Raw genomic sequence first — 14270 nt, forward strand, 5'->3', positions numbered from 1 at the left:
TCCCTGGCGGCGCGTGATCGCAGTTGACGTCTGGTTCCACTAAATGACGTCATCGTTTAGTAGTCACGAGGCGTTTCAGCGGTACCGTGTGACGCGAATATATGTGATAGCGCTTCATCTGCCATATACCTGGAAGTTATCACAAAAAGGTGCACATTTTCAGCCAATTCGAGGATATAATAGTGTCAAAAACGCGCTATGAGTTATTAGCATTTACAGTTGGGTGAAAACGTTTTTGAAGAAAGGGACCTTGTACCTCGCCTGTCGGCCAATGTCGTTATGCTGAATGATATATCTGTGTTGTGACATGCTGAGCAAAACAGGGTTCCATGTTACACAGTCCCTGCTTTCTCTGCAAACCGACAGACCTAGCATTCTGCAGAGCGGTTGGAAATGCAATATACCCATCATGTTGCAAATAACAACAGAAAACGCATCCTTCAAAGAAAACAAAAAGAAGAAGAAGAAAGTGTTCCTGTATAATAAAACATTGAAAGAGCACTTCCTTCACACATACGCGTCATGAATTTGTTGCGGCTAACATACCCTTCAGCTCGAACAGGCTGAACGCGAGTCACTTGACCGAGCAAGCCGGGAAACCCCTTCGTCGTCGGCGTTTTATCACAGCAGATCAGAGGCGACATTGACTTCCCGTATCGCCAAGTCTGTAGAGGGCCATCAGGCAGAGACACCGCAGGTGGATAAAGGCTCCCACGATGACTGCAAGGTGGAAGAACTGGTGACTGTGGAAGAGGATATCGCACCGGCCGGGAAAATAGCGTTCAGGCACACGCAGGGCATACAGCGCTACACCAACGAGCGCTACCAGGGACATGGCGAGCAGCCATCCGAATGCCAGCTCCACGAAAGCCGTGTAGAGCCCGTAGACGGCCACGAAGTGCGTACCCGGAAGTACGGAGCAGCTGAAAGCGAGTCCCGTGAAAACAGTGGCACGCAAGAGCCGGAAGTGGGGCCGGCCGAACTTTTCCCACATGGTCAGGTTGATAGTGACCACGCAAAGCACGTAGCCAAGTAGAAGGTAGAAGAGCTTTGTCCGCGGTTCGCACCAAAACAGAAAGTGGATCCAGGGCGTAAAGCAGCCAGCCACAATGCTCACTATGCCGCAGTAGTCAAGGCGCGAGAAAAGTTTTCCTACGTGCTCCGAATGGCAGTGCATGGTGTGGTACATAGTGGACGTGAAAAAGCAGAGGAACACGCAGAAGAAGAAAGCGGCGAAGACAGCCTGTTCGGGCGGCGCTAAACTATGCCGCCACAGGAACAGACCTCCGGTTGTGGCGAAGGCGATGGAGCCGAGCAGGTGCGACCAGATGTTTCCCGTTTCCGTGTGGATACGGAACACAGAGAGGACACAGGCCCTGAACGAAGGCATCGGTGGCCGGTGGCCCTGCAGAAGGTAGTCATTGTCCTGCAACCATTTGGGCAACGCACTGAAATCGCAAACACACCACTCGGAGCGCCCCGTGCGCTCGGGCTGCAGCTCACTGCCAAGTTCCACTCGCCGCTGCCTGAGTCGTACGTGGTTTCCAAATGGCTTCTCTTCGAGCTCGTTGCCCGCTTTGCTGGACCTCCGTCGGTTGGCTGCCGCCTCGCCGCGGGATCCGAGGTCACGCTCGCTGAAAGGCACGACCACCATGCCTCCCTTGCGGTTGCCTGGTGTCCAATCGGCCATCATGCTGGAGTCGCTCGTCTCGGAGTCGGTGTCCCGCATCACCTCGGCGACACCGGCCGTCGGGGCCAGCAAGGCGCCGTGTTCTTCTCCAGTTTCACCGCTCACATGGTCGGCGGTGAAAGGCAGGAAGGAAGGCGCGACTCCATCCATGGGAGCATCTTCGGCACCGCTGATGTACATGTTAAACTGCTACCATGCTCGCATCCAGACTAGAAAGCAGTCCTTCCGTACACGGGAAACCGTCGCGAGGGCGAGTGAAAGCGCGTGCGTGACCCACATTGGCGGAAGAAAGCAGAGATTTCCGGCATTACCTATAGGGTGAAGTCTACCGGCCCCGCGTTGTTGAAGGCGCCCGCGGGGCCACATCGCCGAAGGCACGCGGCCGGCCATTTGATGCGCGTGCGCGTTACGTCATCCTCGACGTCGGACCGCATTGTTCGGATCGATGCAGCGGTGCAGCCCCCATGCGGCGGTAGTCACCTGCAAAATGCACCGTCTTTAGAGACGATCGAAAAGGGGCTAACAGTATCAGCTATCCATCGGAGCGGAAAAGAAGAAGAAGAAAAAAAAAAGTTGGAGGGGGGGGGGGGGGGGGGGCTTCCTAGCAAACATACAGATACGTCATATAAAGTCTACAAATATATGTGTAGAGATGTACTGGGACGCAAGTTTAGCTGGAAATGTCTGTTTAGTCGTCTGTTTTTTTAACCACATAATGCACAGTGGCTGGTGAATGTGAACGTGGGTTTATTAGCACCGCCAAGCCACCGCGGCCGGTGCACGGACAGCGGGACAAGCCGATTTGATCGGGAATGTTCACCCAGAACCGGAACCCTCCCATTCTATACAGAAATGTCATAACCACCGTGTAAACCTACCGCATTTAATCGTGTCAAGAAATGGAGCACTTGTTTTGGTTTTTTTTTTGTTCCCCTGTGACACGATAATAGTATCCTGACGGCACAATAATTCTTTTTAGCACTCGAGTGGGGGGATACAGAAAACCCCATATGATGTATAGGGAAGTCTCTTTTTTTTTTTTCGTCTGGTTAACAAAAAGAAGGTTAGGGTGGCCGCCCGCAAGAATCAATTTGGCGCGTACGAGACGATGCGGGTTCACAGCTACCCGAATCAATCAATAGACGTGACCTTGTAATGGCTTCTGTCCCATTGTATAGAGGGCCTCTTTTCTACCAAATCATCCCTATGGAGCTGTCGTGACCGACGTTCCAAGTTGTGCGCATTGGTAGTCTTTTCGAAAACGGCTCCAATCGATCAGTGGACGATAAGGTCGAGTAATTCCTGGATTACACAAGTACCGCTCATAGTGGCTGTGGCCCATAGACACACTTGTTTCGCGGTGGCAAAAATATGTTTTTATTCCGTTCATGGGTTTGTTACTAAAAACGTGACGAGAGCAGCTTTGAAACTTTCCGGTTCTCGGGCGAGGTTGCATGGTTAAAAGTCATTCATAAAAGTCAAAAATCTGCGAAGCGAGCACGTACTTTGAGGTATCTATCGCCGGATCTATTCGTTCGATACGTTTATTTATATACTACCGACCACGGCCGAAGTAGGGTGTGGTCAATAATCATATGGATACAGATATATCAATCAAATCAAATCAATATCAAAAGCTTTATTTCACTGATATACAGTATGGCGGCACTTGGAGCAAAAAGCTGCATTATGCAGCTTGAAAGGGCTCCAAGCCCGTGAATAAGTTGGACGGTGGCGAAAACGAAAGTATGGATACGCGGGACAACAAAAAGAATAGACGTACATAACCCGTCACTGCTGTGCGAAAGGATGGAAGAAAAATACAGCGTCATCTCCGCACCACACAGTTAAAATGTTCACAGTGCGTGACCTAGGCACTTTGGGCCCTTTATATACTGGCGAGCCTTCATGTATACCTAGATGCGATTCATGAGGTAGGTACTATTCTCAGCTTTTGCCTATAGTACCCTCTGGTTGATTAACGATTGGAATAAGAAGCCTCGTTGGGACAATTTGGAAAGTCGCTACCACATTTGTTTCTTTGTACCTTTCATGTCCTGATGACTGCACCTGAACGAGTGCACACTGATGCACAAAGTATTGTTGTAAAATCTCCTAACCGTGTAACCTTTTTATCTTTTGGAGAGTTACTTGAAAAACCCGGAACAATGACGTGCACCTGCCCTTCTCGACGTAATCGTGCAGCAAAATCATGCGCTCTCTCGATCAGCTGTGTCTCAGAGTAACACAAAACCATGTTGCGAATTCGTTGACAAGTGGTCTCTTTCTAGAAACCCATTAATATGTTTAGACACAATGTGTTCCATAACCTTACAAAAGGCGATACATTCGTTATCATTGCGACAACTGCGATCGCTGTGTTGTTGGGTAGAGAATGAGATCACGACACTTTGACACTGATCTTTGACACTTTGTGACACTCTTTGTTTTTTATGCCTTGAGGTTTCGCACGCGGACACACTGTTGCTTTTGGTGCCAAGTTTTGTGGTGATGTTTTCATCCATTCCGTTTCAAAGTGTATAGATTTGTGTAGTTTCCCTTCCAGACAGCACGCGACATCGGCCCGATGTCGGCATGCAAGTTGGGCATGTCGACCCAACATATCCCCGACACTGCCAATTTGTGACCGATATACGACAGAAGTTGGCAATGTCGGCTCGATGTTGGCGGAAAAACGCCACATCTAGCCGACACTGCCGACTTGCGACCGATATCATGTTGAAGTTGGCAATGTCGGCTCGATGTTGACCGAAGCCAACGACATGACGCTGACAATGCCTTTCCATCGACCTGCTTGGAAACACATTCATTGCGTTCATGTCGAGTTAATATTCGAAGCAATCCTTGTCTGTATGCGTTTGCGAATTAAACTGAGACACGTCACCTCCACCATTTTGATTCCGAGACGAGCAGGGATCTCGAATTTGCGGAAGCTCCTAAGACACGAAATATACAGAATCTCTTTTCGCTTCGAAAGGAATGCCGTTATTAACAGTCCCTTTCTAAAGCTTCTTGCAGTTCGTGGTCCTAGGATTTTTGTGACGCCGTGCTCATTGCCCGCCGTGGGATATACGAGAAGATACGAAGGCAGAAAAAATAGGCGATGTCAAGTTGCCGGTGGTGAGTAAATCAAAGAGTGATATTAAACGGTAGGAACAACTTATTTATTTACACATGGTAAACAAGACTTTCGTGCACGAGACTGCACTTCTTCAGGTTACAAAAATGTAAACATGGTACAGGCTGTACCATGTTTACATTTTTGTAACCTGAAGAAGTGCAGTCTCGTGCACGAAAGTCTTGTTTACCATGTGTAAATAAATAAGTTGTTCCTACCGTTTAATATCACTCTTTGATATACGAGAAACAAAGAAAACCATCAGAAAATGAAACGAGTACGAAGTAATGGCAAAAATGAAACGTTGTTTCCTCGCAAATCAGTCAGTCTAACGTTGTTTTAGTAGTTGGCTAGTTCCATTTCAAATCGAACAATCCGGTACACTTGATGTCTCGAATGAACGGGAAAAAAATATATGTTGAAGCCATTGGTGAGTTAGGAGAAATAAACTCTTTCCGAATTCTCTGCGCTGCGCGGTTCGGGAAATAGGAGAGGAGGAAAAAAAATGTCTCTCATAAGACGATGTCGTCGCGCGCAGGTTTGAGCGTTCCCTACAAGGCTATTTTTTGTCGCATTGTAGTAATTTCTTGATCTGGCTTTAGACCACTTAGGTCACAATAGACTCCTGCGTTGGCAGTGCTGTGTCGATTTTTGTTTGTCTGCAAAAAAATATCAAAGTTGACTCAGAGTCCCGAAAAGCCATATTCACTGCAACTTTGCGGACGATGCACAAAACGAATAAGATTGAGCTTTATGTCGTTTAATTTGTCATTCATGGGGCTATCGAATTATATACAATTTGTTGCTCTACTCTATCAGGAGCGTAAGCGATACCTCTTTGAGTAGCACCATACCTCCGAAAAATGACGAATTTCGGAAGCCTGTATCTGAAAAACCCCACCAAAAACTTGCTTCAAAATTTTATATGTCGTAGGTAGTCTCTTAGACTATACACAGAAGAAAAATCAGAATTCGGACTTGATCGGTAGGCGCACTGTGAATTTTTTTGCCGGCCCTATCCGCGGAGCGCATTGAAGTGGTGGCACCGTGTCCCGCGTCTTGCAAAATCGAATTTTCCAAAGAGACTTTCAACTTCTGTCTTCACAAGAAAAGTAATTGCTATCGTTTTAAGCCGTTCTGAGCGTTTATGTTCATGTTGTAGTCGCTGAATGTAGATTGTGGAGCAACCAGATGTGCCCGCATTTATTTGCGTGATGTCACACATGCATTTGCAAGTGCGCTGGGAGCCCGTGAATAACAGAATGCTTTTACATCTTTGTAAGAGGTATATCTGTTCAGGGTGATTATAAACAAGCATATTTACTGTACACATTATGTCAGGAGAGACGCAGTGACATCATTCTTCAAAACATTTCCTTTCCTACAGCCCCATGACCTCGGACGGCGTACATCGCACTGAGGGAAGTATCTCAAGGCTAATTCATGGTGTCTTTTGTGAACCTTGCCGAAACAGCCCGACTGACGCCGCTGTCCAATATGTTCTTCGGTTCGACATGCTGCGACCATGGGAAATTCCTAATCGGATTAACTCCCGGAAGACACCTTGCGCAAAGTTTCGCATCATCCTCGACTACAGAAATGCACGGAGTGCCCTTATACAGAGTGTGTGAAGACATCTGCATTATACTGTGTCGTCCTGGCATCACACCTATACCTCAATGGCCTCTTCGTTGTACAGCGCTGACCGTGTGTATTGCGCTGACTACCGCCTCATACACAAGAAAAATATGCTTCGGACAAATGACTTTCACTTTGCTTCGGAGATCGGCGTAGCTGCCATAAAGAACGTGATTCCAGCGGATCAAGGCATAACAGAAACGACCCAGCTGTGCAGAAGTTACTTCAAGTACTTCACAGCAAAGGTGGCTGAATCACAGCACGCAGCAATGTCGCCCACATTTGAAGGAAGCTCACAGGGTGAGCCGTTTGTGCAACGCCAGCCCGACGTGGTCGAAGAAATCAATGAGTACATATCATCTGAAGCCATTAACGTCACAGCGCTTAAGCCAAGAAGGAAGTCGGTGGAGGCATATGCACGGCAGAAACACTCCGAAATACGTGAAGAAATCGGCAGAAAGACAGGCCGTAAACTGGAGGCCGGTTTCGTTGTTGCCGTGCCAGGAACATCCAGGAATAACTGCCAGGATTGCAGCGTGTTAGCATGTAACGTGAGAAGAGTCTATCAAGAAAATCTGACAAGAACCTCCCATCAAAAGCAACATTAAGGAAAGTGGCTCCTGCAACAGCCCAAAGCATGTTCATGACACGAGCACTCTCATCCACCCGGAATGCTGCGCATTACGCTACCTTCTTACCTTCATTACCTTGTCTTCTTCGCTGTCAAGTTGTTTTTATTCTGTGTACTGTAAATATGTTTCGATATGGTCACCGTGGACAAACATACGGCGTATAAAGAAGCAAAGGTATTCTAAAGCATTCTGTTCTTCACGGGCTCCCAGCACTTGCAATGCATGTGTGACATACCGCAAAAAAATGTGAGCACATTTGGTTGCTCCACAATCTACATTCAACGAGAACAACACTGTTATTAACGCAAACGCTCAGAACGGTTTCAAAGGATAGCAATTACTTTTCCTGTGAAGACAGGAGTTGAAAGTCCATTTGGAAAATTGGATTTTGCCTCAGGCGGGAGACGCACCACTTGAATGCGCTCCACGTATAGGGCTGCCAAAAAATTCAGAGTGCGCCTACCGATCAAGTTCGAATTTTGATTTTTCTTCTGCGCATAGTCTAAGGAACTACCTACAACATGTAAAATTTTCGATGATGTTTTTGGTGGGGTTTCTTAGATATAGGCTTCCGAAACTCGTCATTTTTCCGGCGGTATGGCGCGACTTAGAGGTATCGCTTACGTTCCTGACAGAGTAAAGCCACAAATTATGCATCATTCGATAGCCCCATGAACGACAAATTAAACGGCATAAAGCTCAATCTTATCCGTTTTTTACATCGTCCGCAAAGTTGCAGTGAATATGGTGCTTTTCGGCGCTTTGAGTCAACTTTGATATTTTTTTGCAGAAACACGAAACCCGACACAGCACTGCCAACGCAGGAGCCTATTGTGCCATAAGTGGTCTAAAGCCAGATCAAGAAATTAGTACAACGCGACAAGAAATAGCCTTGTAGGGAACGCTCAAACCTGCGTGCGACGACATCCGACTTTTCGGCTTCCTTTATCCGACAAGCTCCGATAAACTTCCTCGGATGTTTTTTTTTTTGCGAAAAATCGGATTTATCCGATAAACTCCGATTTTTCCAAGGCCCATGTGGCGGCCTTGCGGTTTTTCCCGTTTCCTTCTTCCTTTGTCCCCCTTCTTCCACACCTACACTCTTAAAAATGAACTTCACCGCATAGCACGCTCCTAGCCAACCATTATCTCGAATCATATCGTTATCTGCCCTGATTTGTTGAAAACACGGGGCGTACGCCTTTTCTGTGACAATTATGAACAGCACAAGTGTCACAGAAATGGCGTACGCCCCCCGTTTTCAACAAATCAGGGCAGATAACGATATCATTCGAGATAATGGTTGGCTAGGAGCGTGCTATGAGGTGAAGTTCATTTTTAAGAGTGTAGTTTTCGACTTCAAACTGATAAAAAAAAAAGAGAAAAGGTCAGGATAGTACACACTGTTCTATGCATCCTCGACCCTAGTGACTCTATAGTTGACCCCGGACGCTGGGCTAGTTTGTCACAGAACAGTTCTGTGTTCGTCACAGCTGCTACTCATTTTGAGCCTTGTCGCCATTCACAGTTTGTGCAAATATACGCTTGTTTGTACTTCAGTAGCTCTGGGTAGTAAAACATACGTGCGCTACATCGTGTGGTCTCAGTCACTTTTGAACTTCTTTGCATTGTCTCCGAAATCGGCGCCGTTCATTTTTCACACTTTTTATTTCTGCGAGAAACTCCGAATTTCGGAAAAGTTAAAAGCTCCGATAAACAGCATCCGAATTTTCCAAAATGGAAACTCCGAAAACTCGGTACCCTATATATAGAGCAGGTTGCGGTCGGAATGGATTCAGGTGTGTCTAGACACTCAAAATGTATATGTGCTGAATCCTATTACAATGACCTCCAACTCATGGTAGTGGAAAGCAAAGCAGATAGGAAAGACTGCGATGGAGCCTGTGGGTTGGTTTCGTATATGAATAAAGCTTAGTCGAAAGGTAACCGATTACTCAAAATTACAATCAGATTACTTGAAAAATTACTTGCCCAGAAAACTAATCGATATTACCCGCGAAATTACTGGAGAAAGTACTAATTGATTACTAGTAACGCGTTACGTACAAGTCTTGCACTAACGACCCTTCGGGGCCTGACAGTATCAACAAATACACAAATTAGGTCTACATCAAAGTGCAGGCCTCCAGTTTATCGGAGTTTTCCGTTGTGCATTCTGATACGTAAATACGAGTTATGCTGATGACGATGATGATGACGATGATGCTGGTTAGGGTTTTTCTGGCTCACCGACAACTACAAACACGTGTTAGCTGCCGTACAAAATGACGTCTTCTTGATGCGCCATTTCCGGCAAAAGTTACTCCACTGATCATGGTGACAGTTTTGCCGTGATGTCATCGCGCTCAGTGGCATTTATTTATTTAGAATACTGTTGGCCTAAGAGGCCGTTGCAGGAGTGAAGACAAAACAAGGAATACTCAGCACGTGCTAAAATACAGAGAAAAAAAAATGAAGTGTACAATACCCAGATGAATATGTATGAATTCGAGCAATTATTTTAACGAGGAGGAGGAGGAGATATGGTCAAGAAATGCATCTAAATTAGTTGAACATACAACACTGTTAGGGAGAGAATTCCATTGACGTGACATATATGGGAAAAATGAATGCATGTACTGATCAGTTCGACATTTCTCAAGTTTAATAGTTTTAGAATGTCTAATATATGTGATTCTGTTAAGCCAGAGAAAGTAACATATTCACTTGGATCAATGACTAAGTGACCGTTTATTATTAACCAGAAAATTCTAAACTTCTGTAACAAAACTCTCTTGTGAAACGGAGTACAAACTACCACGTAGACCGCTCATGCACGACATAAAACCACAAATCAGTTCATTTGGTGCCGACTTTTTTTTTTTTCTTTCTTTCCCAAGATTACGGCACCGAGATACGACGAGGCTCTGATAAGCGAGTTACGCCACAAGTGCATCATTCACTTCCGTTAACCTTCGGACACCGTGCCTTCGGAACACGGGCAGCGACCTCTCTCTCTGAAATGAACGCGTCCGACAAAGAAATGAAAAAAAGAAAAAGAAAAAAGAAACCTGTCATGTAACTTGTAAAAAAAAAGTTATCAACAAACAGATGGTATTTCCGACACCCGCTTTCCTCCAGAACTAGTATGGCCGGAACTAGGAAACAAGTCCGTTTTCTTGTTCCTGGCCTTGTTCTTTTTTATCTCTGCAGCGATGACGCCGCCTGGGAAGGAGTGTATTTCAAAGTGTGTCCTTTTCGCGGATAAATATAGCACCCGCCCGCAGTTAAACTATACATAGTGCAATATAGTATGTACATGGTGAGGCAGTGATCGCCTTCCTGGCGCGTAGCAGGAAACAATGGACGGAAAGGCTGGTCCAACGGCTTTGTTTCGAGAAACGCTCTGGAGTGTTAGACGGCCTTTGAAGCATATCCTTAGCTGTAATGGAGAGAGTATATGCAAATTGTTTTCAGACCACATTTCGGTCCGGTGGTTAAAGTATGTCGTGGCAATTAGTGCATTTAGGACGTTTCTTTTTTTTTCGTAAACCTCCTCGTCGGAGGCGATTTAATTATGTAACAGTAATGCTTTCAATTTAGTACTTGTAGTGCCCTTTTAATATATATGTATTGCCAATTTATTTGAAATGCAGAAGTGACTGCGCTTCACTTTGCGCTTCGCTGCGACCAGCTGCGACAAAATATGTAAACCGAAACCAATTAATTACAGCAACAAATGACCCGCTTCGGTGGCAGATTTTTCTCTGAAAGGTGTCCACTATAGGTCCCAAAAGGGGTAGTACCCATTTTAATGCCGACAGCGCCCTGCTTTAGAAGTTATGTTTTTTTTTTTACGAAACTCATTTGAATTTTTACTTAAATAATGAGCGCCTCCCAGTTTTTCACACGGTGCGCTGCTTGTAGGTGGTATCCCACAAATACTTGTAAAAGAGAAAGTTCGTCGATTGGTGCACCCGTTCGCGAATTATTTAGCCCGGGGATTTAACTGAAACACACTCTTAAAAATGAACTTCACCGCATAGCACGCTCCTATCCAATCATCATCTCGAATGATATCGTTATCTGCCTTGATTCGTTGAAAACGGTAGGCGTACGCCTTTTCTGTGACACTTATGCTGTTCATAATTGTCACAGAAAAGGCGTACGCCTCCCGTTTTCAACAAATCAGGGCAGATAACGATATCATTCGAGATGATGGTTGGCCAGGAGCGCGCTATGCGGTGAAGTTCATTTTTAAGAGTGCACTCGGTATATTTCAATCGAGAGCAGGGAGGCTAAGTTCGTTCAGTGTAAAGATAACTTGATGCGTCGAGATAAGCACAGTGCTGCCTTCTGTCCAATAGACGCGTTCCGATTTTTTTTTTTTTGACACATCAAGTTATCTCTACACTGAACGAACTTAGCCTCCCTGGGCTGATAAGGATCAGCTGGTCTGCTTTTTGTCCTTTTTCTCCCACCCGGGAGTCGAACCTGGGTCTCTTGGATTACGGGGTCTTTTGAATTTGGGTAGCATGCTCTTACACATAACTAACCTTCAAAACACACACACGCACACACAGACAGTGAGAGGGATATTTTGTCAGACCATTTCTAAAGCCTCTATAAGGCTATAATCATTTGATCCGGGCGAGCTTCTGCATGAGAACATTCGTGACGTAATACCCCCTTCCCCAAGGTCGTGTGCTTCGGGTTTTAAAATTTAAAGCGTTCTTAGGTGCTAACCACAGATTCGAAATTCAATCGGGAATGCAAGTGAAGGTGAGACCGAAATAACTGTAACACACCTGCTGCTTCACTTCTTCTTTATCCGATCTGACAGTGCGTATTGCTTCCGGATGAGCGAGTTTCAAAGTCAATACGTTGCTTCGGATGAAGCCGTTTACAAACATTATTCTTTAGATTTGTCCTTCACAGTCCAAGGCTAGAATGAAGTTGACTAAATGTTACCCAGATTCTTCACGCAAGGTTGTGTTTGTGAAGCCCTAGAGTGATTTTTTTCAGCTTGCTGATCCCAAGGTTGCGGGTTCGATCTCGGCAGCCGCGAGGGGGCAGGGGGCAGCAAATACGCTATGCTGAGCGTTGCGCGTGCGTTCAAATGTAAAACCCCGAGACTAGGGAACACGAAAGGACACACACAACAGACCAGGCTAGGCTGATTGTTGCGTCTGTCCTTTCGTGTTCCCTAGTCTCGGGGTTTTACATTATGCATCATATACGAGGCGCTGTTTTTTTTATAATTAACAGAATTTTAGCTACGAGAGATTTAGACATTTAACTTGATTTAGTTGAGTTTAGTTTGACATTTAACTTGATTTAACTGAGATTTAGCCATCTAACTACGTTAGATGTCACAAAAAGCTACACTTCTTCCGGCAGGCTTTCGAGGTGTTTGCCGCATCTTTCTCTCTTCCTTCGTTCAAGGCGGATTACGTCGTAACGTATAGCCTCGCATAACAGACACCCTCATGGTCTTTCATTCCAAGGTTTCATTTCATTTCATTGAGGTGTCCCGGTGTGAAAGTCGCTTGGAATGCATAACGTGTTACGTGTATAAACTGTCGGAAGGTCGTCTGTGACACCCCGTTTCGTATAGCGCTTCTTATACGCGGGGCAGGTCACACAGAGAGCTATCTCACTGCGTTGAGCTTTTCAAATTGCAGGAAGTGGGAATCAGCTATATGAATTGGGGTATTTTCGGGTAAAAAGAAGCTTTTGGTCACCGGAGTCCCACACAGAGCATACAGGTTTTTTTTTTGGTCCTAATTAAAATAAAATAAAATAAAAAAGAAAACAAATTAATGGTGCAGCGATGTTACACGTAAGGTTTGTCTGCCTATAGTATGGCGACATGTTGCACGCGCCGCAGGGTATACACTCTTAAAAATAAACTTCACCGCATAGCACGCTCCTAGCCAACCATGATCTCGAATGATATCGTTACCTGCCCCGATTCGTTGAAAACGGGAGGCGTACGCCTTTTCTGTGACACTTATGCTGTTCATAATTGTCACAAAAAAGGCGTACGCCTCCCGTTTTCAACAAATCAGGGCAGGTAACGATATCATTCGAGATCATGGTTGGCTAGGAACGTGCTATGCGGTGAAGTTCATTCTTAAGAGTGTAGGACTGCGGATAATTCCGACCACCTGGTGTTCTTTTGACGTGCGTCAGAAATCTCCGACAGATGGTGTTGAAAGCAGTGTTTACCTCCCCCGCATTTCTGCAGTCCTCGGCGGGGTTTGAACCCGCGACCCTTTCAAAAAAAAAAAAAAAGGAACACTCGAATTAGGACTAGGGTTGCCACCTTTCGTAGCGAAAGAGTAGCGAAAGATACCGGCTGAGTTAGAGGAGGTGAAATAGAGGGTAAAAGAAAGGCTTGCGGGAAAGGGAAAGTTGGTGAGGGGTGGACGAGGACACACAGAGAAAGACAAGCGAGCGAGCGTGCTCAAGATAATACGAGGAAACACATATATGTCCCCGTGTGTGGCTGGATCATTGATGTTAGAAATTGCTATAAACAGGCATGAACGCTACACTAGATTCTATCGGAGCAACCGGATTGGACTGTTATTTACTTTGAAAAACGCATCGATGCACACAAACACTTGTTTGCAGGAAAAGATCGCATGATCGTTGTATGCGGGCTAAGTTTTATCTAGACGCAACCACCAATAGCTTTGCAAAACCACTGATCTTGTCCCCCTCCGAACACAAGACTTAATGAATAACAATAATGATGATGATGATAATAATAATAATAGTAATAATAATAATAAAGAATAACTAAGGAAACGACCGGTGACTGCGGAGTTGTGTCTGTTCTCCAGATTTATTCAAGCTGTAGTGGAATGTTGAAGGGAAACCCCCACAAAAGCCCACATGAAAGGTCTTGAGCCACAAATACCGGCAAAAGGCTGCGGGTATCACCTTCCTACCGGCAACCGACAGTGTAAGCAAATAACCGGCCTGGTGGCAACCCTAATTAGGACACTTCAGGACACTAATTAGGACTAATTAGGACGATTTGGCGGCCATTAGGAATAAGGATGGATGCTTTCGGGAGGAAGGAAAGCGTCTGAGCTGCAATCTCTGCGAGCAGTGCTCCACATCCACGTGCTTTGGAGCGATGAAACTGATTAAAGTAGAC

At 45.6% G+C, this 14270-nt stretch overlaps 1 protein-coding gene across 1 annotated transcript; it reads right to left on the minus strand.

Annotated features, from left to right (window-relative positions):
- Window positions 1-522: 522 nt before the first annotated feature.
- Window positions 523-1943, minus strand: LOC135396572 (adiponectin receptor protein 1-like). The gene has a single exon (XM_064627615.1). The coding sequence runs from the start codon at window positions 1868-1870 to the stop codon at window positions 632-634; it is 1239 nt and encodes a 412-aa protein (XP_064483685.1). The 5' UTR covers window positions 1871-1943; the 3' UTR covers window positions 523-631.
- Window positions 1944-14270: the final 12327 nt, after the last annotated feature.

The sequence above is a fragment of the Ornithodoros turicata genome, chromosome 1 (genome assembly GCF_037126465.1).
Source record: "Ornithodoros turicata isolate Travis chromosome 1, ASM3712646v1, whole genome shotgun sequence".
Classification (NCBI taxonomy): Eukaryota; Metazoa; Arthropoda; class Arachnida; order Ixodida; family Argasidae; genus Ornithodoros; species Ornithodoros turicata.